Source organism: Ambystoma mexicanum, chromosome 1p, assembly GCF_040938575.1.
Source record: "Ambystoma mexicanum isolate Mex_15411 chromosome 1p, UKY_AmexF1_1, whole genome shotgun sequence".
Taxonomy (NCBI): Eukaryota; Metazoa; Chordata; class Amphibia; order Caudata; family Ambystomatidae; genus Ambystoma; species Ambystoma mexicanum.
This window is the reverse complement of record NC_090921.1, coordinates 580,860,616-580,887,958: the sequence shown is the minus strand read 5'-3', so window position 1 is coordinate 580,887,958 and position 27,343 is coordinate 580,860,616. Positions and strand designations below refer to the sequence as shown.

At 47.0% G+C, this 27,343-nt stretch overlaps 1 protein-coding gene across 1 annotated transcript; it reads right to left on the bottom strand.

Annotated features, from left to right (window-relative positions):
- Nucleotides 1-5,307: 5,307 nt before the first annotated feature.
- OAZ1 (ornithine decarboxylase antizyme 1) lies at nt 5,308-27,077 on the bottom strand. The gene is given in 6 exon segments (XM_069649527.1): nt 5,308-5,728; nt 23,270-23,355; nt 23,780-23,952; nt 24,143-24,229; nt 24,231-24,288; nt 26,893-27,077. Coding segments are annotated over 6 exon segments (648 nt in total). The 5' UTR covers nt 27,006-27,077; the 3' UTR covers nt 5,308-5,597.
- Nucleotides 27,078-27,343: the final 266 nt, after the last annotated feature.

The window sequence follows — 27,343 nt, the reverse complement described above, 5'->3', positions numbered from 1 at the left end:
GATCGCAGACAATCAGACGAGGTGGCCTAAGGGAGACTGAAAATGAATCGAGTCATCCACATAGCACTGCAAGTTGGGTCAGAGCAGCAATGCAGTGTGCAAGTATTGCCAGGTATTGGTTGAACAGCCAGGGAGAGATGTTAAACCCCTGGGGAACACCACAGGTAGAGATAGAGAGGAAGGACCCAAGTTGGACCTGGGAGGGTCAGAGGGGAAGGTGATCAGCCAAGCCAGGGCCTGATCGTTGATACCCAGGTTATCACAGATTGTTGATCAGGGTGGCATGGTTGAATGTCAAAGGCAGAAGAGAGAAAGTAAGATGAGGTCAAAGGGGGTGTTGGAATTGAGGTTGGAGAGCAGGTCTTCACGGATGTTCAGAAGAGCAGTTTCCGTGCTTCCCGGCAGCTCTGAAGCCAGACAGATGGTCATGGAGAGGGTCAGCCAGGCACCCAGGTTATCACTGAGACAGTTGCGCAGGATGGCATGGTTGACTGTGTCCAAGGCAGAGGAGAGATAAAGTAGGTCGACAGAAGGGATGTTAGAATCAAGGTTGGAGAACAGGTCTTCATGGATGTTCAGGAGCACAGTTTGCATGCATCTGGTAGCTCTGAAGCCAGGCTGATGGTCATGGAGATAACTAAGTCGGTCTGAAGATTAAGTTGGGAGATGGCCAGCTTTTCCAAGCGTTTGCACAGAAAAGGAACGAGAGATCAGCCGATAGTTAGCCAGGCAAGAGGGGTCTGCTGTGGGTTTGAGGAGCGGGTACACGAGTGCTCCAGAAGGGAAAACTCCAGAGGCAAAGGAATGGTTACAGCAGACAACCAGAGTCAGAGAGAGGGTGTCAATGTGGTCCTTGATGGAGCCCGTTTAGACAAAACTCTCAAAGATCAGACTTTTCTGGAGATCTCGTCAGGGGAGAAAGGAGGCAAAGATGAGTGGCAGTTGCAGGGGAGCCAGAGGGAAGAGAAGTGGGGGAGGAGGAGAGGCCGAGAGGTTGGACAGCATGTCCTCGGTTTGAGATAAAATGAGAGGCCAGGGCCATGCAAAGGGCCTGGAGGTGACAGGAGAGACTGCGCTTGGATGATGGGGGGGGGTGGGGGTTTGCAGGGCCCCGTGTGATCTAAGGGCCACCCAGGCCCCACTGAGTGGGTCCAGCAGCAGGCAGGACTGCTAGATGTTGGTCACTCCCCCTCGGCAGGACGCAGCCAGATGCTGTCCACCACACCAGTCATTATGCCAGCTGCAGTGCATAGGTGCAGCACACACTACCGATCAGGTTTCAGCCTGCAGCAAACCGCAGGCACCAGCATTTTAGTCAGCGCTACTGGGTTTGGCGCTCAGCTGTTGCTCGCCCCCTCCAGCGAGGCCTGTCTAGAGATTTTGGATGACCGTGCAAACGGAAGTGCCTCACCAGCCAGTATCTGCAGCCTGGACACTGCTCCTCCGCCACAAAGCTCTGGATGGCACAGCACTCGCCCAGCACTTACTCCGCTGTCACCACTCTCACCGAGCGTTCTACTCCAAGAGCACCATATGTAGGTTTTCAGCACCAAGCATTGAATACTACTGCATCCCCCGCTACTTGGTCGGGCCAATTTGCAGAAACTATATACTAAGCAGCCATCTTGTCATCTGCTCAACAGCCCCCTACACCCCCGCTGTAGAAGCTTTCTATAGTGCATGATGGATGGCCGTGCCTGCAGCCTGTGTCCACAGACGTGGTACAAGGTATACCTACCGTTAGCGTTCATCTTCAATGCCATTTTTTCTAGGTGCAATTAAGCGCCTGGCTGGTCTTCCAGTTGTGGTCTCCATGGATGGAGAGCCTGAGCAGTGGGAGAGGCCTGGCAGGACGGGGTTGGGTGGGGGGGTATGTGATGTGCAATCTGGGGGTGAGGGGTATATTTATCATGGCGAGATGCTGCCGGCATCCGTAGAGGTTTGCGTATAGGTGTGTCGTGTTTGGGCCAGTGTTTGTGTGCATATCATTAGCAGAGTTCAAGAAGGTTTCAAGAGGGGGTGGGAAGTCATGTTTTGAGGGCCTTTCTGAATGCTAAGTGATTATCAATGTTGCTATGTGCAGGGGCATAGAAGAGGTGCACTTTGACGGGGGGGGGGCGTAAGCCCAGTGGCACAACTAGAAGAGCTGCTGTGCCTGATCAATGTACTTGAGGGGTAAAAGTGAGTTTGTCTTGGGAATCATTCCAGGCCAGTGTTTTGGATGGTGCAGCAAGTGATGCACATGGCTTTAAAGGTAGTGTGTCAAACAATAGGGAACTTAGGGTTGTGCTCTAGTGAGCAGGCTAGCAAAATTTTGGATTCTTTGCAGTTCCCTTAACTAAATGCTGGTGCACCCAGATAAAGGCAGTTTGCATAGTCTAAGCGGCAGAGGATGGTGGCAGAGGAACAGTGAGGTGAGAAACGGGAAGATATGCTGAAGATGCATAGTTGGAAGAAACCGGTTCTGGATATGGAGATTGTATTGAGGGATAAATCTGTGTCCAGTGTGCATCCAAGGCGTTTCACTGATTCAGAGGTTAACGGGGGTGGGGGCTATGCAGTGAGGCCAGGTAATAGGTTGGGGAAGGAGTGCTGTTTTCACAGGATAGAGTATGAGGTAGTTGGTCGTATCAAGGAGGCCCCACAAGATCTGGACGGTTGGAGCCTGCCGATTTGGGGATTAATGATTAGCTGTGCATCAGCTGCGTAGCTGTAGCAAGTGAGATTGTGGGAGCAGATTAGTATGGAGTGTGGGGAGACAGGAATGCTCCTTGTGCGACCCCTTTGTTACTGGTCGGGATGTATAGGTGAAGGAGCACGATTTCAGAGAGATGAAAAAGGAGATCCAAGTGAAGGCAGGGTCTTCAATACCTATAGAGTGCAGCCTGTATAGAAGAGTAGGGTGGTCAAGGTATTGAAGGCAGCAGACATCAAGAACGAGTACAGCGCATCCTTCCCTGTCCACTGTTTTTTAGGTCGTACCAAACAGATACTAGCAAGACTCGGCTCCTTGGAGCAGCTTGAAGCTAGATTGGGCAGGGTCAAGGTGGTTTGTTGGCTTCAGTGAAACTGCAGCGTTGCTTGTATGCTGCAAGGTCCACAAGTTTGGCAATGAAGCAAGTGTTGGAAATGGGCTGGTAGTTCTTGGGAATAGTTAGTCGATCATAGGTTTTTAAAGTAAGGCTTCCAGGAAGGTTCCCGATATTGGGAGTGGTTGAGGATTCAGCGTGCAATACTGCCTGCACAGGTTGAGGGTGGGCAGGCAAAGGTCTTCACAGGAACCGGACTGGCAGCTTTGTAGGAGCGAGACAAACTCCTGGTGTGACATTGGAGAGAGTGAGTTGAAGGTTTGTATCAGGAGGGAGTTTGGATGGGAATGGGCAGGGCAGTTCGTAATTTAGCCAAGGCTGAGTGTCAATAGCGATGTTGAAGTGAGGCATCAAATAGGGATTGGGAGCTGGGTGGAAGTGGGTAGAGCAGCCTGGAGAGTAATTCATGAATGATTCTATGCAGTTTCTTGCTTGGGTTGTGAGAGTTCAAGATTTTGTTCCATAGAATGCCTTCTTGGGCAGTTGGTTGGTTTCCCCCAGTAAGGGCTAGTGTTTTTTCGCAAATAGAGGTTGGCACCGTCCGACCTGGGTGTAAGGCTCTCTGATGGCCATTTTGGTGAAGCGAGAGATCCAAGGGGGGGGTTCCTGGAAGAGTGCTGGAGTGATTTGAAGAGGGAGTTGGCAAGATACGACTTAGTTTCAGAGTGGAGTGAGTGATATGGAGGGTGGTGGTGGCTGGGTGTGGCTTTGGGCGCAGGCTGCGGTACAGACGTTTGCTGCGTGATCTGTCCATGTTAGGAGTTATGGAGGCAGTATAGATAGGTTTCTGGCGCTAAAGGCGGTCAAGGGTGTGGCCTCCAGTGTGGGTGGGCAAAGAGAGGAGTTATGTCAGGCTGAAGGCTTCTAGGTTGTCAGAGAGATCGGGTCACAGAGTTTGAAGGCAAGTCAAACCAAATGTTGAAATTCACCTAGGATGTAGTGCGCCGATGTAGGTTGAAGGTGGCGGTGAGTGTTGCAGTGTGCCTGCAAAGTATGTAAATGAGTAGGAAGCTGTGAGATGGAATCTCTGGTGGAATGAGTATGAAGTCCGAGCAACATTGAGGTTAGAAACGTCATGACTTGTAGCTTTTGCAGCTTTGTTGCCTGGAGAAAGCCCAGCATAGTTTATAATCAAATTACTACTACTCAAATTACTACTTTTCTGAAAGGCTTTAAGGGTTGTGTGCATGTTTGCAATTAAAGGCTTTAGTCATGCTGCTGTAAAATTGTCGGAGTATTCCATGTAATCTTTAGTTGAGATGTCGCCATCTGACTGTACCTTGGCATTTGTCATAGGGAATAAACTTTTGTATTAATGGATTATGCGCCAACTGGTACAGGCCGAGGTTTCAAACTTTTGAAGCTAAAGAATTGAGAAAGGATTCTGAAAGAATAGTTGGCACGACTACCCATTTAACTGTTTTAACCATGTTATAGGTTAGTCAAAAATAACAGTACTGAAAGTGTTATTCAATTTTGGAGCAGACAGACGGCTGGTCCCTCACACTGGGTACCCAAATGATTTGTGCTATGACAAAGGTAAGAATTAAAAGAATCTTCAATTTCACATATGCGAGGCACTAAAAAGGGGGAACAATCATGTATAGCCCTGTATGCTCCATGCTCATGAGCTGCTTTCAGCAGCTTTGTGCTACCCCTTCCAGTAATTTTTAGAAACAAGATTCAGTGGTTTGGTTTCAGGCACAACATTTGGCCTATGTACCTTGAGTATTGCGGAGTGGTGCAGAGCCTGAAGGGGATGGATTTAACCTCCAAAAGACCACCAATGGACAACCTTCCTGGGAAGAGTGTCAGTACATTGCATCCCCTTCCTTAAAAACATCAGGGGCGATCCCCTTCCTTAAAAACATCAGGGGCGTATTAATCAGGTTAACCGCAAGTAATTGCAACTATCACACCACAATTCTTTTGAGAGTTAACATGCAACTTACACTGAACCCACCGGCGGATCACCATCACAAATTGTATTTAACGATTAGGACTTTCCTATGCTACCGCTGATCCGCCTGGCCTCCCTTCCCTCATCGCACTGCTTTTACAAATATGGTGACTACCTCAATGCACACTATAGCAGTTTGCTTAATACTGCACATTTGGAAAGGAATCAATTTTTTTTTTTAAACAAAGCAAGTCCATTGTTAAACTATGGATCCCACCTCCAAACAGATAGTGTAAACACGTTAAAACAGAAAAAATAAAAAGTAAAATATAAACTTTTATTTAAAATCAAAGTAAATACTTCAGTATCAAACACAATATTAATCTTCAAGAAATACTACCACATTGGAGTGAGCATTTATTTGTACAATCACAACAAGTAGACAAAAATAATCAGATGATACGGTTTTGAAATTCTCAACATCCTCCATATTCCTTCAACTGGTCAACACTGCTCATTGAAAACAAATGTAATCGATGCTGACAAAATTTCCACAATTTCATCTTTACAAATAACAGAAAGGCTCTAAAAGATTTGAACACCGTTATCTAATCATCTTCTGAAGAGTCTCTTTCAAATGTGTACGCCATGAAGCAAGCTTCTGGTCTCTTGGGGACAAGGGGGTGTCCAGGTCTCACAATCTCAAAGCCTAAAAAGCTGAAGGTACGAAGCAATGCCGCTGGAAAAGAAAAAAAAATGTACAAGTCAGATGCCACTTTTCACACATCTAAATTAACAATTTAACAATGGCCTTTGAGAACTTCTTGAGGCAGCAGAAACTTGGCATGGTACATTTAAACACTGGTTTGGTTACTTGGTGTAATCGTTGCAAGGGTTATATGTGCAGTACAGTAAACTGACAAGGATTTAATTGCGGACAACACTATTGTGCACGATTGATCCATGTTAACACTCAAGAAAAAGAAAATCTGAAGTAGGTACTATGGTATATGGTTCTTGGTGTGCCAATCTGCAACGGACAAACACACTCACATGCTTGGTTAGATAACCAAACCTTAATGCAATTGCAGAACTACTTTGAAACTGTAGCATATAAAGAGCCATGGCAAGCTCTTCAAATACAATAGTATTTGAAGACGGGCAGGAACATTGGTCACTTGCACAGCCCAATGCATACAATCTAACCTGAATATACCAGAAGTCCCCAAACCTGTCAATCGAACTTCTATCCTTCAAACTCCACTATCCCAACTCCAAAACCATACTAGCACGCCTCCTATACAGGCCACCAGGCGCAATGACTACCTTTGAGGACATTTCCCACCTATTAACCTCGAAACACTAAACCTAGCTCCCACATCTTATTATTGGGAGACTTCAACCTCGGTCTTCAGGATCCCAATGACTCAAAAGCATCCTTGATCAATGACCCCATCACTCAATTGGGCCTAAACGCGTTAACATGCCCACACATGCTAAAGGCAGAACTCTAGATTGATGCCAACTGACATTACAGTGACCAACATCACCCCCTGCGCTTGGTCGGACCATCATTTGATCAACTTCACTACACCCATAACTACACAAATAAACTACCTCACACCTACCCACTGCAATCTGTTGCCAGGAACAAACGTCTTTATGGAGCATCTCACACCATTACTGCACCCCATCACATCTTTAAATCACACCAGCCCAAGCCCACTTCTCTAGTTAAACTCTACAATGACATAGCATTGAACCAAATATCCCCGCTTAAACTAAGAAAAATTAAACCATCGGCACACGTCAACAAATGGTTCTCCGCAGAACTAAAAGCACTGCGCAACCTCAAAAGGTCATCTGAATCTAGCTGGAGGAAAGCTCCATCAATCACCACGAAAGAAAAATTAAACAAAGCCGCTACTTACAAAGCTGCTATAAAAACACCAAAAAAAGAAATCTTTAATACCAGAATTCACAATGCCAAATCTGGCACAAAAGAACCATTCTCCATCCCACGAGAATTGGAATCACCCGTGCCACTCACCGATGACTGCATCAAGGACAAAACCTGGTGCAATAATATCCAACAAGCACCCTCTAATAAAATAGCTCTTGCAAGCTAAGAATGAAGTAAAAAAAGGCAACCTTGCATCTAAAATTTACGCTAGCGACACTTCCAGCTCACCCCATCCCGACTGCCCACTCTTCCATTGCTCTCCAGTTACAGAGGACAAAGTAACTAATATAATTGCCAGCCTAAATCCATTCAACTGTCTAGGAGACTTATGCCCTGCATCAGTCATTAAGGACAGAGCCAAAGACCTAAGCCCTCTTTATTACCACCCTGATCAACTCATCGTACGAAAGCTCTGTAGTCCAACACAACCTCAAAGGTCTGGGTCCTACCTCTACTTAAAAAACCCAACCTTGACCCCAACACCCCGAACTATAGGCCCACCACCACTGTCCCCCTTTCTCATTAAAATAGACAGTAGCATACCACCAAATACAAAAACATTTGGAAGTCAACCACCTCCTAGGCCTGCGACAATCAGGCTTTAGACCCATGCATGAGACTGAAACAGGCCTCGTGGATCTAAAAACCCAAATGGATGAAGCCAAAGACAAGGGCAATCTTGCTCTCGTTAGACCCGTCTGCTGCCTTCGACCTAGTCGACCACCTTGACACCCATCCTCGGCTGCTGCAGTCTCTCAGGATGCCACTAATTGGATCTGGTCCTTCCTCTCGGATAGAACAACCAGAGTCTTCGCCCCCTCAGGCGGCACTGCTGCTGACCCCGCACCGATCCATTGTGGAGTTCCCAAAGGCTTGTGCATCTCCCCCACACTTTACAACATCTTCACCAAGCTCCTCTTAGACTGCCTTGATAACCTGAGAGTTACCTATATTATGCTCGGGTCCTCATTGCGCTCACGGGAAGCTATGAGGAAGAGGTTGCTAAACTAAAATGAGATTTACCTTGAAATTCAAGCATGGATGGCCACCCATAGCCTCTGCTTAAACGATGACAAGCCGGAACTGTTGATCATTGATCACAGGCTCGTCTTAATAAACTTGACCCCAGATACCAATCCTTTGTCATTGATGGCAACACTATAAAAGTATCTAAAGTCAAAGCATTGGGAGTGTATCTGGACTCAACTCTTTCCCTCAAAAAACAAAACGCCACCATCTCCTCCACAGCCTACTCCAACAAACTCATCAATGCCTGCAAACCATTTTTATCTACCAACAGCCGCCTTATACTATCCAGGGCCCTCATTTTATCCAAACTAGACTACTGCAACTCTCTTCCTAGGCTCCACAAACCACAACATAAATAGACTTCAGATACTATAAAACACACTCGGATGCACCCTCACCTTCCCACACAAGGGCCACATTTCCTCGGCCAGGAAGAGAATCAAACTCCAAGCACTTGTCATTACTCACATTCCTTCATCAGAAAGCCCCTCGTTACCTGTCCGACAAATTCACCAGACAGAAGTCTAGACCAACGAGACCCCCATACCTACCCCAGCTTTGCATCCCTTGGTTTAAACTGAAAGCTGCTGGAGGGTCCAGCTTCCCTGTGCTAGCGGCTAAATCATGGAATGCCCTACCCTTGACTATTAGAGCGACAGGACACTTCATTCTGGTCGTTCCGAGCTAAGGTTAAGGATGTACTTTCAACTCCGCATTAGATTTTCAACTACACACTGCTTCATTTGGCGCTCTGGTTCTTTGCGACATAAAGAGGTAGCTCCAGTTTAGGCTACATAAACCTTTGTAACTAACACATAATTCTGCAACGGACCACCATGTAACCAGGTCCTTCATACTAACTATTGTACGTCTCCTCCCTATGCTATTTTTTATATGTATGTGCAACCTTCTGTAACACTGCTGCTCCCAAGAAAATGCGCCCAGTTATACGAGGGTATGGCTCCGCTTTACAAATAAACTAAACGCCATTAAGAATTCTATTGATTTATGGGCAGAATGCCTCAAGAGTTCCAGACAGGCACCAGTCAAAGTGCGAGGGAGCACCAATATGTCCAAGCCTCCCAGACTGAGCAAAACGAGTGGCCCAATGAAGCAGAAGAGAAAGCGGCTCAAAAAGCGCAAATGGGAATACTTTATCAGTATTAATTTCAAGCAATATATTGCTCCTCAATGCACTCTAAGACTCCACATTCCATGACAGTAACCCTCGCAAATCATTGTTTCCTTATGGCTCAGAATACTACAACTAGAAGGTAATTAACATTACTACCATACCGATTCTTGCTCCACAAGGAATGCAAAAAAAGTGTCAGGACACAGGGAAGCGTGTACAGAATTCCATTGATAATGCAGAGGACATGGGTCCTTTACAATGCAGTGAGAGAACGCCCGTAAGAACAGATAAAGGGGAAGGAGGAATCTAGGTAAGAGACCAGGACAGCAGAATGACAGGAAATGGAATGGTGGAGCAAGGATGGAGGGGTGACAGGAAAAAAGGGTGAAGAGAAAGGAAAACAAGGCGATGCAGTCGCATAGTGTGCTAGGAAACCAGTTCAGAAATGGGAGGTTGGATTTAATTAGTGGTAGAGTTGTAGTATGGAAGGAAGAGCATTTAGCGTAGGGGGTGAGGAAAGCTGAAGAGCACAGGGGGCTCGAGTAAGGTGATCAGTGGATGATCTTAACGAGCAAGGAGTGTAGGGATTAAGATGAGTAGTTAGGTTGGGTGGGGTGAGTCCATGGATAGTTTTTAATACAAGTTCATAATTTGTCTGTTGATTATATTAACCTAGTTAATGAATTCTGATCTATTCAGTAAATATAATTCACACCATCAAATTTTCAAAAAGAACTCTTGAAACAATTCTATAAATTATCCCCCCCTCCCCCCAAAAAGAAAGCTCGATTACAAACCATTTTACGAAAAGCAGTGCACCTCATTAAAATTAAATATTGTTGACTAGGTAGATCTAAATAAAAAAAGGACAAAGCAGTAAATAAGGAAGAAAAAAAAAACCATACCGGTATGGCACATTTTTATCCGCCCACTTCCCTTCATTCAATGGCAACAAGTTTTACCTAGTCATAGGCTCTAACCTCCTACATGCCCCAGATGTAATCAAAAATGTTGCCCCCCAGAGCGTGATTACATTAAGCTATGTAGAGTGTGAGAGCAAAGGGAGGGTACTCTATATCCTCCAATTCTTCTCCCGGTCCTATTACTACCGTTTCAGCATGGTTACAATGGTGGACAATTGAGGAATGAATATGGTAAATAGCGAAACAGTTTTACATTTATGACAGCTAGTCGAATAAGAAGATGAGTGGCAAAGTTGATAGGAGAAGCTGTTAGAGGGGGTCAGGGGCCAAAGTTGAGTTGACAGAAAGTGGACCAAGAGAGACCCCCTTAGGGATCTCAAACACTAGGGGGTGAGTGTGGAGGTATGTTTGTTCGTTCCACGACGCCTGAAAGTGTCTAGTTCAAGGTATGAAGCACAGCAAGGTCTTCTCTGATGTCAATGAGATAATGTAGAGAAAAAGTCAGAATGGTTGACAGTAAGGCAGCAGAGGTAGAGAAGATCTAGATTGAAGGTTTGCATGCAGAGTCCAAGAGACAACGTTGCCGACGATGCAAACTGAATGCAGAGGTCGGAAGCCAGATTGAAGAGGGCCCCCAGAGGTTCTGAGTATCAAGCAACTCAGTGAGACGATTGGTTTAAGGAGAGGAATGACAGTGGTATGAGTGAGAAGAGGCATCATCCAGATGAGTTGAGGTAAGTAAGATGTGGAGCAACACTGGAATTGGGTTGCCAAATAGCAGGGGTCTGTAAATCTGGGTTTTTGGCCTTCATCTGGCTTCAACATTAGGGCTCATGAAGCCATATGCCAAAACCTAACCAAATCTTGTAGACCCATGCCCCGCCTTCCAAGCGGCCCTCATTATCTTAGTCTCCTGTATGGCGCTGGTTTGGACGGAAGGAACAAGTTAGTTCTCCAGCATGGTCTGGCATAGATTCACATTCTTATTATGAATATTCCCCGTCGGGCTGGGAATCATCGGTAAAGAAAAAAAAAATTAGTTTCACTTCTTAACTGTCTTTCTCCTAACAACCAATCACTGGTCTCTGGGTCATACTGCCCTCAGCCAATGACTGCCCTCTACCTAAGCCCCTCCACTGGCAGCCATCTTCAGATTTGGTAGCACATAAGTGGCAGTAGGACCAAAGTGGCAGTAGGACCAAGAGAAGAGCCGCAGAATTGTAGGTGGGAGGGTTTGCATGTGAATCCATGCCAGACCCATGCTCGAGAACAGTTAGAGGTAAGTAACTTGTTCCTTCTCCAGCATGGGGTCTGGCATGGATTCACATGCTCATGAAGAATACGTAGCAGTACACACATGCAACCACGGGAGGTGGCAAGTCTCAACATTAAGCATCTCTTACCTCCACACCAGGCTAACCTTCACGCGAACAGGTCGCGCAGCACTGCTTGGCCGACTATGGACTCCGCCCTGGAATCCCTGTCGACGCAGTAGAACTTCATGAAGGTGCGAGTCGCCCTCCACGTAGCAGCCCTGCAGATGTCAAGCAGGGGCACACCAGACAGGAACGACGTAGCTGCAGTGATCGCTCTGGTTGAGAGGGCTCAGACGGCCAGCCTACGGTCGGTTTGCCAACCAGTGATGCAGCCGAAGAGCCACCTGGAAATGGAAGCCTTGTAGAGGGCCTTCCCATGGTTCACAGGGCCAAAGTTCACAAAAAGTTGCAACGTCTTCCGGGAACTCTGTGCGGTCCAGCGCTCTAGCCACATCCAGCGAGTGCAAAGTCCTCTCAGCCGGCGACAAAGGAGTAGGAAGAATGCAGGTAACACCAAGGGCTTGTTAAGGTGAAAGTCCGAAGGCACCTTGGGCATGAAGGAGGGGTGCATCTGTAGCACTACCCTCGTCTTGTGGAATGTCAAATAAGGAGGTTTACAAGAGGGCCTGGCTCTCTCCCACTCGTAGAGGTGATGGCCACAAGAAAAGCAGTTTTCCACAAAAAATTTCAATGGCGCCAAGCGCATAGGCTCTAACGGAGGACCCGTGAGCCTAGTCAGCACCACATTGAGCTCCCACGCCAGGGCCGGAGCCTTCACCAGCAGGAACAAGCTAAATAGTTCTTTGACAAACTCCTTGACCAATCTATGAAACCATAAGGATGATCATTCAGGCGATCTGGTGTAGCAAGAGATACCCGGCAGATGAAATTTTATGGAAGCGTGGGCCAGTCCTGCCTTGGCCAAAGACAACAGATTACGAGTCACTGCTCCGCAGGTGCTTCTTTGAGGGTTGATCTTCTGAGTACAGCACCAAACGGCAAACCTCTTCCACTTGTGCCTGTAGCATTTGAGAGCATACGAAGCTCTGGCCTTGGTGAGCACCTCCTTACATTCTGCTGGGAGATCGTAGCCCCCCAAACTAGTGCTGCAGGAGCCAGGCCTTCAGGTTCAGCATCGTGCCTCCTTCCCTGGTGAGAAGATCCGCGACCGCCGGAAGCTTGACTGGAGGGGATGCTCCGGGTACCATATCTGCCTCGGCCACACCGGTGCAACAAGGATCATCCTGCACCGGGACCCATGCCATCCCAGGGAAGAGAACACACCCCCTTCCCCAATGCTCACCAGCTGGGGGAACGTGCTGGTGAACCTCCTGCACTTGGCGTTAGTCGCTGTCGCAAACAGATCGATCTGGGGATTGCCCTATCTGCCCAACAGGTGATCGATTTGGTCCTGCCAAAGTTCACACTCATGGCAAGAGCGCAGCTCCCTACTGAGAGCCGGCAACAGTGTTCTTCACTCCTGATGAAATGCGACGATTAACAGTCCTCTGCTTACCAATGTAGAACAGTCGTGGTGTTGTCTGTGAAGACTTGTACCACCTTGCCCTTGAAAGGACTTGAGGGCCCAAAACACTGCCTGCAGCTCTAACATGATGTGCAACGCCTTATCCTCTCATAGCCACAGGCCTTTTGCATGAAGACTTCCGGTGTGCTCCCCATCCTTTCAGGGAGGCGTCCGTCATAACAGTCTCCCGAGGTGGGGTCTGGAAATCCACGCCTGCGGACAGATGTGCGTGCACTCCTACCACCGTATCACTCGACAAACTCGTTGAATCCTCAAAGCTTCCCAACACTTGTCTCCAACAGGCGTCAAGAACTCCTACAGTGGATGCTAGTTATCTGTAGCCTGCACAGCCAAATGATATGCATGACGACATGGGGAGCAGGGACATGGACATCACCATTGCGATCTTCAGGGCCAACAGCCGTTGTACAAGACATGGTTGAGTCGGGCTCACAGAAACTGCGCGTCCAGCGATGGAATCAAGCAGGACTTTGCATAGTTCACCGAGAACCCCAGATCCGTCAGGCATTTGTACGGTCCGCACTCTGTTTGACAGCAATGTCCTTTCGGGATGAGCCAGTCGTGCAGGTAAGGTAAGGGTAGACGTGGAGCCTCGTAGACGCAGCTGCACTGCCACCGGCGCCAGGCCAGGCACTTGGTGAAAAACCTTGGTGCCGACTTCAATCTGAAGGGAAGGGCCTTGAACTGGCAATGTTGCCCTTGAACCACGAATCGTGGTAACTTGCGGTGGCCCTTCTGTAGGGGGATGTGAAAAAGGGCATCTGGCCCTTGTGTATGGGATGTGAAAATGGGCATCTTCCAAGTCCAGCAACTAAAAAAAAATCCCCTCTTCCAGCTGTCCTAGCACGTGCCGAGGAGTCCCCATCCGAAACTTGATACTTGAAGCCCTTGTTCAGACGGCAGAGGTCAAGTATGGGCCTCCAACCGCCGGTGGTCTTTTTGACAAGGAAATAACTAGAGTACATTCGGAGCCCCGGAGCCTCGTTGGGATGAGCTCTATCGCACCCTTTAGCATGGCCCACAGCTCCAGCAGAAGCGGAGGGACGTGGTTTGCCTACCGGGAAACTGGTGGTATGCGGGAGACACCTGCTGGAATTCTAGGGTGTCCACGGGCGAGAGCGTCCAGCACCCAACGGTCGGTGGAGGTGGTCTTCCACACACTAAGTTCCCCAGCCAGCCTCCCACCGGGGTGCTCAGGTGGGGCACTGACGCGACAACCGGTTCAATCCTGTTTTGACATCGAAGTGCCGCCTTGGGGGCCTTGCCGACTATGTCCTCCAGATTTGGCACGGCCCCTGTAGGTCTCCAGGGCAGACGAGCGGGAGGGTGGATGGATGGATGGTTACTTTCATTGTGGGCTTTAAATGTGCGCTTTGCAGAACTCTTCTTACAAGCTGCATTTGCAGTAGCCTTTGCGGCTGTCATTTCACTTTGGGTATACAGAGTGTACACAAAAGCGTACATTTAAAGCCTTAGAACAAAAGTAATTGAGAGAAATGTATTGTTAGACTACTGACTTGCAACATGAGTTAGTTTGAGGGTATCCCTGCGCCTCATGGCCACTTTCCACGAAAAGAGTGTAAAGTCCCCGATGCCATCCCTACTTTTGACAAATGAATTGCCAAAGATTTTTTTGAAAGTATGGCAGTGTGAAAAGGCAATGAGGCGAGTGCATCTCCTTCAGGTCTTCAGTTCAGCCACCATGCTGAAAAAACAAAGTCCCAACCATATAAGCGACCCATCTCTGCACTTACCGAGTCAAAAAAATACCTTAATCCAACCAAGTTTTTCGCAGAAGAAATGCAGGGACTACTCTAGCCAACGGAGGTATATTATTGAACGACCAAAACAGACTACTGCAATCAATATTCAAACATACTGCGACCTATCAAAATGTAGACTTATCCAATCAAGTCTCAAGTCAATTACTAAAGTAATAAAGGGGCTTAAGAGGGCATTGAACTGCAATTGACTGCATCCTTCACGAGTGCTCAGCTAGGATGGGGTAACTTCCACCCAAATCTACAGGATTATTCCCCCATTCCTAAGCAAAAACTCTGAACGCTGCCTTATATCCTCATCATTTAACCGGACTATGTATTCCAATGACACCCAATTGAGTTTCCAACTTTGACAACGACCACTTCTGCATGAAAAGATCCAGTTGCCCATCAGCTATTGTCATGGCCTCCTGCCAACAAGACGGACAGTAATGAGTCCCTGAACAATAAGCAGCTAACCAGATGCACTTAACAAGCAGAGTCGAGGCCAGCAGAGTAATTGGATTTCAATAAGAGCACCATCATTAAAACCATGTACAAATTAAGCAGTCTGGTGTGACTGTTCTGGCAGAATGCTTGGAAATGGAAGCAAGGTCATAGTTCCAAACAGGCAAACCCTTCTACGTACCCACCCACAATGCATTAGACTAGATCGGAACCGTCAAAACTATAGAAACGTTTAAGTTAATTCCAGATGCTGCCACACCTTCCGTTGTGGCTGGCCATGCTAAGGTACTTGTATGGAGAAGCAGCCAACATTTTTTAATTAGTCAATTACTTGCCAATTGCTTTCAATAGAGGTAGCAGGCACCCCTCTCCAGAAGAACATGGCACGATAACCTGTTCTGTGGTATTTCCCCCACTTTGAGTCACAGCCATTGCTTTTTGCTCACTACTTTTCACAATATATCAGTCTTTGTCCCGCCAACATGGGCAGTCCAGCACCGAAATGCCATGGCAATTCCCTTCTGAACCAGAGTACCAACAGCAACTCCATACATGCATGCATTTCAGCCTCGTTGGGCCTCAGTGAGGTGGTGCTGTGCCTCTGACCACAGTGAGCTGGGGGGGGGGGTCCATGTTGCGGTTGGACGGATGCTGCTGCAGTATACCCAGGGCATGGACCTTCTCGGCCCTGAAGCAATTAGTCGACTGCCTTCGCAAAAAAATTGTCGAACGGCATGTCCAGGAACCTAGTCTGAAGTTGGTGGCCTTCAACCAGCCATAATGGACAAACCCAGCTTCCCCATCTGGCAGAACTTAGTGTCTGCAATGTCCAGGGCCACAGTTGATGGCGTGGTCCGACACCACCTCACCTTCCTGAAGAATCTTCATTGCCTCTAGCCACTTGTCCTCTGGGAGGAAATCCAGGATCTGAGCCATCTTGTACCATAGCTCCCGGTCGTACCTGGCCAGGAAAGGCCGCCTTGACTGGTCGCTGCGTAAATTACTTTGTCCCACAGTGTCCAAATGATCACCTGGGCCTTAGCTGGCAGGACAGACCTTGTCCTGCCTGGTCCTCCGGTAGCTGACTCTTGGACGAAGACTATAAATGTGCCCAAACCGGTGAGGGACCCGCTTGTGTGGCGACCTTGGCAGAAGCGGATTCATGGTACTTTGACTTTCTCTCGCCCCCCCTCCGCCCACCCAGTTAGGAGAGTATTAACGATGGAGCATACAGGCTTTAACAATAAACAGTTTTCCTACCAAAATGCTTTACTGGTTATGTTTTATTGAATAATACTGTATATCCTTTTATTGTACAAATAAAGAATTTAAAAAGTACAAAACACGAGGACTCCCCAACACTTGAACATGTGGTAACAATCTGAATATGCATGCCAGAGGGGCTGGGGGAAGAGGGCAGTCATTGGCTGGGGGGTCTGACCCAGAGTGCAGTGATTGATTAAGAGGCGAAACAGTTCTTAAGTGAAAGCGAAACTTTTCTTTTACCGAGGAATCCCAACCTGATGGGGAATATTCATGAGCATGTGAATCCATGCCAGATCCCATGCTGGAGACAATCTCCTTGCCAAACATTTTATAAGGAAGTGCAACAGTCAGATTTACAGACATTTTTAAATATAACATCTTAGCAACAGTCACTACTTAACCTGCAGTGCTACCCTTGTAGCCTATGTAGTCAAGAATACAGTGCAGTTCATGTACATGACTTCAACAGTATTTCATCTACAGCTACACTGATCAGGTGCATGGATTAATTGAGTGTGTACAAATGGAAGCATCTCCATAATGTGCAAGGGGTGCAGACGCACAGGCATTTACATGTGTATGGTTGTGTTGTAAGTGAATGCTGCGTGTGAAGGTTGTATGAATGCGTGCACACGCATGTTTGTACTGGTGCATGGAGATTATTTTTGGCTGGGGGGGTTGGGGAGGTGTTGTGCATCAGCCAAAAAGAGCTCCATGTGATGCCCTGGGGAGGCCTAAAGGGGCAGGCATGGTTTACTGGCCATCTATGATGGATGCCTAGTAAAAAATACCATGATAAAGCAAGCATAATGAGTGTTATGTAGCTAGGATGGCATTTTAATTCAGTCAGTATGCCATTGCTTACTGTAGCATGCAATTTTGAATTGGGCATCATTGGCAATGCTAGCATGATACGTGTGGCATTTTAAAGGAGCCAGCTGCAACCAATTGCAAACTGTTGGCATTTTAGCACTATTTAACGCCATTTTAAAAAAAGCCTGCCTACACCTCTTAATTGGTTCGGGCTCCCTCACTACGCTCTGTCACTCCAATAAAATAAATTAAGCCACAATTGGGGTGTACAGCCAGAAACTGAAAACTCTATGCGGCAAAGAAGTGAGCTTCCTACAACCTTTGCTGAAGAACCAAGGTGGTAGTTGCCTCCTTTCCCCTGTACTTAGCACCTTAAACACTGTCCTTGACTACTGAAAACAAGGTAATGAGGGTTGTTTGACTAGCTATTATTTAAAGCTGAGCTGGAAGGGATTTCTCTGTCAAATACCACCTCGAACTACACATTATTTGAAGCTGCGCTGTGAGCATTGTCAGCTTGAAGTAAAATACAGTCTCTTGCTGACCCAAAGGGCATTTCAGCTTATAAAACTTCATACAATAAACAAAAAATGACAAAATATTTAGTCTATTACACAATGCATTAATGTTTACTTGATCCCAAAATTTCCAGTACATCTTTCAGTTCCAGAATCAATGTCACTCCATTTCTCCACATCAACCGGGACCAAAATGGCTCGTTTGAAGCTGAAGCATATGGACCAAGACAACTGGCTCCTAGGTCTTCCACAAAGGCAAATGTTTGTCGTTTCTGTTATACTTTCATTGTTGCAAAACCTACAATGGGTAGCTTGCGAGCATTATTCCTGTGCACTCCAAGGCTGCAGTTGGTTCAAAAGAAAACGATGTACATGATAGGGCATTTACCTATACAAAAGTGTTTCAAGATGCGACAAGGCATGGAAGGGTGGCAGAGGGAGGACAGAGGAACATCTTACTAGGCCAAGTAACATTGAGATTGCGCAAGTGCAGGGGGAGGGAAAAGTGCAAGGTGAGGGGGAGTAAGGGCAAGTGTCTAACATGGGATCAAAAAACAAAAGTAATGCGGCCAGCAGCTGGCATGGGTTAAGTGCAGACACCAGGTGTCCAGTAAGTGCAGGTAAGCGGACTGTAGGGGTGCAGATACGCCAAGTGCAGGGGTAGCCAGTGCAACTGGGCAGGCAAGGAACCTGGGCCCTTCGGAGGGTAGCCAGTTGACCAGTGCAGTATCAGACAGGATATCAGCAGGGGGAGAGGGAGAAGGCAGAAGCAAAGGACGGTTTTAATTCCGGACCAGACTGTTCTGCTCGCACCTCAAGTTTCAGGGAGGCTGTTCCAAAGGGAGGCCAAGCCAAAGAAAGATCTACCAACTCGGAGCTTGGAGAATCAACTGACCCTGCGGGAGTCGGAGGAGCGAAGAGCTCAAGTAGGAAGATATTTCTGAAGAGAGTTGAAGGTAAAAAGGACCCCAGCCCCAGAAGGCCTTGTGGACAATGCAACTTGATCCTTGCAGCCAATGAAGGGATTTCAGGGCTGGAGAGATACAATCCCTGGGTTTGAGTCCAACAACAAGTCTTGCAGTCCTGTTCTGGGTGAGTTGTGGAACAGAGAAGCAGGCAGATTTAGAAAGAGGCTGTTGCAGTAGTCCAGCCTAGAGAGAACCAGATCTCTAGAGAGTGAGCTTCTGGGGTAAGGTGAGGAAAGGGAGTAAGCTTCTGGGGTAAGGTGGGGAAAGGAAGAATACCTCAGAGGAGGCACAGTTGATAGTTGAGAAGTCATGCGAGGAGAAAACAAGTGTGGAGTCGAAGATGACCAAGGTTCTTAGCCTCACAGGTGGGAGCAGGAAGAGGGCCAAGGGGGGCCGGCCAGAGAGTGACAGGAAAGGGAGGTGCAGGTTTGCCGAGGATGGTCTCAGTCTTACTAGGATTCAGGCAGAGATCATTGGTAGCACAGCACTCCTGGATTCCAGACGAGCAGCATCATCCACATTGCACTGAAAGTTGTTGCAGAGCGTAAATGCGGTGGGCAAGAAGTGCCAGGCATTGGTCGAACAGCCGAGAGGTTATACCCCTGGGGAACACCACAAGTAGCCCGAGATAGAGGAAAGGAATAAAGGATGTATTTTGGCAGATGGAAGCCTGACATAACTCCTTGTAGGTGGAATAAGCATCCAGGGAGCAATCTAACATAAGGTTCCTTTTTGTGATCACTGGTCTCCCAGAGCTCTTCCTCAGAAGACCCCAATGAAGAGATTGGCCATCCCGTTTGAAAACGGCCCTTACAACCCATGCCGAATGACGCATTTACGATAGAATTAGACAGGTGCAATGTTTTCCAAAACAAGCTTTATGCCTTGAAGGGTTTAAGGGCATATTATCTAGTCTGTAAAGGATAGTTGGTTTGACCTTGGACAGAAAATCTGCTAAGAGCCAGAAGACTTGCATAACAGCATGTGAATATTCATTTGGGAGAGCAAAGGTACAGATGTGCCTCAAGCTGGCTCTCCAGACAACATTTGAAGATGTATTGACAGATCGTAGCCCAAATATCGACAGAACCCTTTTCATTGGATGTCTACCAACCGTCCAGTTCAATGATTATAACCTTAGATTTGCTTCCATTAACCACTAGGTTATTATCCACAGCGTAAAGAGGTTTAATTTCCTTTGTAGCCCAATCAGGGTGTTGTCGAAGCAAGTAAGGTTGTCCGCAGACCCAAAAGTTCAATTTTAGACACTCCAGTTTGATTGGATAATGCCCATAGGCTGTCAATGTCAGGTATATAGGTTGACTAGGAGGGGGCCAAGACAACACTGCTTCAGCTGAAGCAAAGCAAGCACCAAAGCAGACAGACGCCTCAATCCGACCCTCAAAGAGGTGCCAGTAAGTAATGCCAGTAGTTGGACGATCCTTCAGCAGAACATTCCAAGAAAAGTTTGTTCCATAACACATTTCTACTAAAATGTGTAAAGCACTTTAGGATGTATATGGACTTGACGCAAAACTCATTGCATTCAACCTACTCTGAACATGCTTAATGACAGTTGGCCTGTTGACCCTTATTTGGTGTGCCACCCTGTTGTATTTTTGCCCTACCACACCCTTCATCATACTGAGTTAAAGGAGAGGTCACATGATGTAAACATGCGTTCAAATGTAACACTAGAGCAGACGGTTCCAGCAAACTGCAAAGGCTTTCAAACACAAATCATCTAATTGCCAGTCCGTTCATATACCAACCTAGTCAACTTCGACCAAGCAGCATAAAAACGATAAAGCCGTTTCTTTGCTTCCAAACACAAGTGTAGTTTACCCTGTCATTAGAGGTGGCCCCCTACCTGTCTGCCCCCCCTTTAATTAAAACCCACTGCCACAAAACGCTAGTTCAGAGAACACTGCAGCTTTATGACAGATGCATATTTATACACACCACTGCCAACTTGGTAAACCATCTGACAGAATGTTTGTCACACTAAAGGGGCTGTCCAATTTGGCACTACGCCAATTGATAACTTTGAAGAAATGGATACGAAATTGATGAACTGCAAGCTTGTGTCTTTTGCGTTGTGCAAAGGCTGCTATAGAGGCTTTGATTTATATCCCACGTCTAACGATTTGGACAGTGGACACAGGAAGCCAAGAGCCTTCACCCCGGCTATCCAGACATGCGTGCACAACGTGAAGTAAGCCACGAGGTGCAGCAACACCATCTTTCTGACGCAGGGAGCCTTCATTGCTACTGACGGCTGTGAAAGTGTTGGGGGCTCCACATACTGAGAGTGGAAGGTTACGCTGGCAGATCATGGAAAGAAGATGCTCATCCCAACAGCTGGATGTCTTTAGGACCTTGGTACCCCACCTGACTTCCAGCTCTTAACATTCCTTTCAGTCGACAGTTTCTACATTACAAATGCAAACAAACCAGCCACCAATCTGCAAGGAGCTGGCCAATCCTGCTGCAGTCTCCAACTCTCCTGTCGCCTCCCAGGCCCTCTGCACAGCCATGGTTTCCCACTTCATCTCAAAGAACATCATGTCCACCCCCTCTACATCTCCTGCCCCCCCCATGCTCTCATCTCCACCCCCTTGCGCCGACCCCCCCTCCTGTCTCCCCTGATGAGACAAGTCTGCTATGAAAACCTTATCAACATCTTCCAAAACCATTGAGGACCAGATGGACACCCGTGCCCCTCCCCTGGCTGACTTCTGCAACCACTCATTCGCCTCTTGTACCTTCGCCTCCCCTTGTGCACTCTTTTGCACCCTCTTCTCAAGAAGCCCCCAGCCGACCCCTCCCTTCTGGCTAATTATGGCCCAATCGCCATCACTTCTTTCCTGGTCAAATCCCTGGAAAAGTTGGCCATCTCCCAGCTTAATCTTCACACTGAATCGGTTAGCTGTCTCCACGACCATCAATCTGGTTTTAGAGCAGCCAGAAGCACGTAAACTACTCTCCTAACATCCATCTCCAATTTGGACTCTATAATCTCCCTCTGTACTACCCGATCTCTCCTCTGCCTTTGACACGGTTAACCATGCCATCCTGCTCAACTGGCTCCGTGATAACCGTTCACTGATCCAGCTCTGGCCTGGTTAACCCCCTTCCTCTTGGATCGACCATCTCAGGTCCAACTTGGGTCCTTCCTCTTCATCCCTCTCCCCACCTTCGGTGTGCGCCAGGGATATAACCTCTCCGTGTTTGTTCAATACCTGGCACCTCTCGCTCACTGTGCCAACTTACAATGCTATGCCGATGACACCCAGGATCCCCACTGCCACCTCTTCTCCCCCCCCTCTCCGCCAATTACCTCTGCCTGAATGCCAGCAAAACAGATCCTCCTCATTGGCTCCCCAGCACGCAGCCTGCTTTCACCTCACTCGCTGGGCTGCCTTGCTTACAGACCCCCACCGCGCTCCCACCTGCAAGGCTAAACCTTAGGGTCATATTCGACTCCTGCCACATCTCTGACGTCTAAGAAGTCAAACTACTAACTTCCCCCGGAAGCCCTTTGTCGCTAGAGCTTGGTTCCCTCTAGGCTTCACTATTGCAATAGCCTCTTTTTAAAACTGCATGTCTCCATTAGCCGCCTTCAGCAACTCATCCAAAATAGGACTGAGACGTATACTTGGTCTCAAGCCCAGGGATCTCTCCAGCACTGAAATCTCTCCATTGGCTCCCAGTGGTTGCCCACTCCTCCAACTCCTTTAGGGTCAAGCATTTTTCCAAGAAACGAGCCAGAGGCAGATCGCTCTTCTGTGGGCGTCTCCCTCTGGAACAGTCAACCCTGCCTCTCTGAAACTTGAGCAGAACCACCAATGGTTCTGAAGCATCTCAAGACCTTACGCTTTGCTTGTGCCTTCTCCCTCTTCCCTGCTGATCATCTTTCTGATACTGGCCACCCTCTGAACCACGGGCCCAGGTCCATATCCTCCCAGCCGCACTGCCTCCTGGCAACCCCCCACTCAGGGCTGTAAATGCATCCCTACTGCCCCCCCCTACCTGCACTATCCTCACCCGTCGTACTGCACTTACTTGCACTGCAACCTGTTGCTGCACTTCTTGATGCTTATGTTTTGATCCCATGCCTTGTACTACTCCCCCTTCACGATCTCAAGGTCACTGGGCCTAGTAAGATCGTTGTCTTGTACCCCCCCCCTCTGCCTCGAGCTTTGAAACGTGTATGGGCGCGCTATAAATAAAATAGCATGCTAGGCTCTTGCGTCACCATTGGTGGCGGTTGCCATCTCCCACCTACACTGCAGTGCTTTCAAGCCGTCGAATGGCAACAACCTACTAAGGACCAAACCCATACCAAACATCCAGTACAACGGAGATCTGTCTTGAATTACACTACAAAAATTACGAACGTCATTGTCTTGTGAAGGCTGCCGAATTGCAATTCATACAATCATTTAACGCATTTAGATCAAATCGCCAAAATAAGCAGTCTCAAATAACAGACCATAAATAGATGTGCGCCAAGTAGCTGCATCAGTTGAAATAATGCCTATGCGTTAAAGATACACAACTTGCACTACTTACCCCGGTCATCTCTGTTCTTGTGGAAACAAATAAAGACGTGATCAACTTGAAGTTGTTCTTCAGCAAATTCAAGAAGAACCGCAAAGCTAGGGAGAGGAAAAAGCAACGAGGCAAATTAGTTCCCATATACTTTGTGTCGTTTATGCAATCCCAGAAGCAAGCACTCGATGTGCACTTTCTACAGGTGTGCACTAAAACAGGCATTAGGGCCATGCAGTGTTCCCTGTAGCGGCTGTTTGGTTGGGTTGAGGCACGAGATGAAGACTTGGATCACCCTACTTTTAACCACTTTTTAGCCGCAGGTGGAATGAGTAGTTCAGAGATGAATGATCCGCATTACTCAGTCCTACTCTTCCTCGTCACAGTACTGAGGAGGCAGATGGTATGGCAGCATTGGTTCTAAAACGAGGTGCATGCATACTGCCTTCAGTTCAGTACAGCTATATATAAGGGCCGCAGGGAGGGGGAAGGTAGGGTCAATGAAAGGGAAAATTACTAAAACCCACATACCTATCTTTACTCCCTTCAGGGAGAGCGCCGCTCGGTATTTCGATGTAGAGGTCGTTTTTATTCAGTACTGCTCTCCAGTTTACGTGCTTGGCATCCGTAAGTTTGGATTGGACATTAAGTATTCGTGTCCTATTATTTGATGTAAGTTCCTCTGTTACGCTCAGCCGATTATCCTGTTGAACATACAATTATAGAATGGCGGAATCAATAGACTGCGCATTTATACAGACATAAAACTGTTGATAAATTGCAGTTTCGTATCGGATGGTTAACTGCCGCACATTTAAAAAAGGTTAAGAATCAGGTGTTAGCAGCAATGCGAAGCAATTTAAGATGGAAGACCTTGGCCATTCTCATACTTACTGAATAAAATAGATTAGCTGAAAGATTGTGATCCCTCCGACTATCCCCTCGCCCACCTGGGATCTTCAAGGGTGGGTGAGGGACATCAGGAGCACCACCGAGGCCCCGGACCCAGGTTACGACAGCAATTGAATGAAACCTTGGAACTAAGTGAGGGAAACAAAAAGACGGATTAGAAAACGAAAACGCAGACGTTCCAATTAGAGTAGCATGCTGCCTAGGATATAGAATAACCGTATACGTCTCAAACGGGCACATGAAAGCAGGGCCATTGCTTTTGATTAAATGTTTATCCTGTGTGGAATCTACGCATTGGAGTTTTAAGGGATACAGTTGTACATATTAGTGGTACTACTTTGATGAAGTGTTGTGTAAAATTGCAAAGGTTCGATGTAAACCATAAGCAATAAAAATAAAAAAAGCCATTTAAGTGACGCCAAGCACTTAGAAAGTTTGGATAATTTCAAATGCCTTTTTGTAAGAGTAAGTGAGCAACATTACAAAAATCTAAGACAAAGAAAACCTGTCATTTATGTATCGGTCATGTATACCAATTAAACATTACGCGTGTGAATCGCAAGAGGTAAAACAATTAGTATCCCGTCTGAGGGATTACGTTCCATGGAAGAATGCTTTAGGACCTTGATATGAAATGCTAGACCAGGTTCTAAAATTAAGTACATTTAGATTTAACACTGCTACTACTGCCTAGCGCGACAAAAAAATAAAATGTCAGCGTGTAAAAACCGCTCTGGCAGCTACCCAATTATTGCTTTGTGGACTCTATTGAGAGCTGTGCGGCTTGGCCCCGCCCCATGCACCATCTCACCCTGCAGGCTCACTGTTTAGTTGCGTCACCTCAGCAGATGCAGCAATCGAGGACCTTAGGGAAATTTCCACAGTCATCTAGCAGCCATTTGCAGATCTATATACACAGGCACAAAAATAAGCCACCATTTTGCAACTCTCCAGCTTTGGGGGTAATTTTGCCACAAGTAGGGAAGACGTTGCAGCCACTGAAGATGTTATGCAAATAAGCATTACAATCCTCCGGGCACAAGAAAAACATGCCTGGAGTTGTGTAAAACTCAAAGCAAGAACGTCTAGCAATAACGGGCAGGGAGTTATAACTAATTTGACCATACAAGTAATCGCACCAATGTTTATGTACGATGCATTACAATGTTTACCATCGGAACCCGCCAAGTACAAACGTGTATCGTTCGACCCAAACCTCTGATGTAGCCCCTTTTCAAAATTGCATACTAAACAGCGTGTCTTGCATAGCCTGGCAAATCACAACACAATGTGCAAACAAGCCTTTTAATAGGATTATCTCGCTGCACCATCCCTCGGTTCTATAGTTTATGCCATCTGCTGTCGAAGAACTGCGATTTCTCAGTTTATCTCGGCGTCGTGTTAAATGTAACGTATCTAATTGCGACTCGGGGAGTCGCAATTATTGTTTTGACAATGTGAGTTACTCCACTCGCCAGAACGATTTTCTTATACACAAGGTTTCTGGACACGGGCCACAAGCAAGCACCGTCTTACAGGTTAACCTAGCAATTTAATACTGTTCACACCAGAGTAAAGCTTATGGGATGGGTGGCTCAAAGTTGCAGCGAGTTTTATAAGTTAACTGTATGGCGTAAACATGGGAGTTGCATATTAGCCACACGTATAAGGTTTGCAATTATGTGATGTGGCATTTCACTGCCTTTATCGCGATATGTATATAATTGAATTTTGCATCATCTAGATCCTTGTTTAATGGGACGGCTATTAACTAATGCTTATAAGGGGGTACGAATGTATTTTCCTAATGCGGTTCCTAGTCCTTTGCCCATTTCTCCCGGTGCGCTGCCATTCATTCCCATGACCTCTGGGAGTGCTGTTGCATTGAAAAGCGTCTCTACATCACCTGAGAAACAGACCTAGCGCATCACACGCCACCCCCACCCTTTTCCTAACAGCGAATATATATACACAACGAATGTATAAACAGTACAATGGTACATACAAATATTTTTTAGGGAATGCGGTCTCAATGATAGACGGATACAAATTTAGAAAGTCATGAAAGAACTTTATTAACAAATTTGACACCACAAAACTGATCATGCCGAGAAGTATTTTATTTTTACAATTTTGTCACTAACGTTCCTAAAACAAACGTCCACTTAACCCGCCACCCCCAACACATCTTTGAACAAAAACAGCAAGCCAACACAAATCGCAGCCGCAACGCTCATTTTAACAGGTTCCCCTTTTCTCCACCACGGAGTTTCCAGAATCTTCTGCCTGGAGTAGAGACTTGGACAGTTATTTTTTTTTTTTTAAAGCAAGACGAATTCTCATTCGGCAGGCCATTTTTAGGGTTATATAGCCCACTTAAGCCAAGGGTTACCGGTTGTCCTCTAATGGCAAACCGCGTATGTGGTTTAAAACACACGAAAAGGAATACAAAATTAAAAAAGCGATCTGTACTAAAGCAGTAAAATGAAAAACACTACATGTGGGATTGATGTAAAAAACTTTACAAAAAAATAAACATCGGCCCACCCATCAATACGGTTATCACCCCAATTTAAGGACCCCATGAAACACGGTCGATGGGGAAGCATCAACACGGTTAAAACTAAAGTTGCAGGGGAGTTCGAACACTACAGAATGCCGTGACTCAGCTGTCAGGGCTTACCGGGCCGAGAAGGCCTAGCAGGCCGGATGCAGAACGGCGATGAGCCTACCTGTCACTACTGGTACTGATACTACTCATGACGGGCATGGTTCTTTTATGTCCTTCCTTTTCTCGGGCAAAGCAATGGCTATTGAGTATCCGCTGGAGAGAGGATTTCACCATCCGGCCTCTCTGGTTTAGAACCAGGAACCTCCTCTCGCAGTCTCAAAATGGCGGAGAATTAAAGCACCCGTTGAGCTTATATATAAGCTTGCAAGTCACGCCTCTCGTCCCCGCCCACCCGTGTGACGTCTAGAAAGGGAAAGAAAGGCGCCCACATAACAAACCGCCGCTGTCGGAAGAAAGCCTCGCTTATTGTGACGTCTTGGGATAAAACGGTGGGCGGGGCGCGGTGGCTGGAGATGTGTCACCGTCGGACTACACACAGTGGTGGTTATGTTCGAGTCGCTGCTGCTTGGTTCCAAGCGTGCAGCAGAGTTTTGAACCAAAATAGCAACATC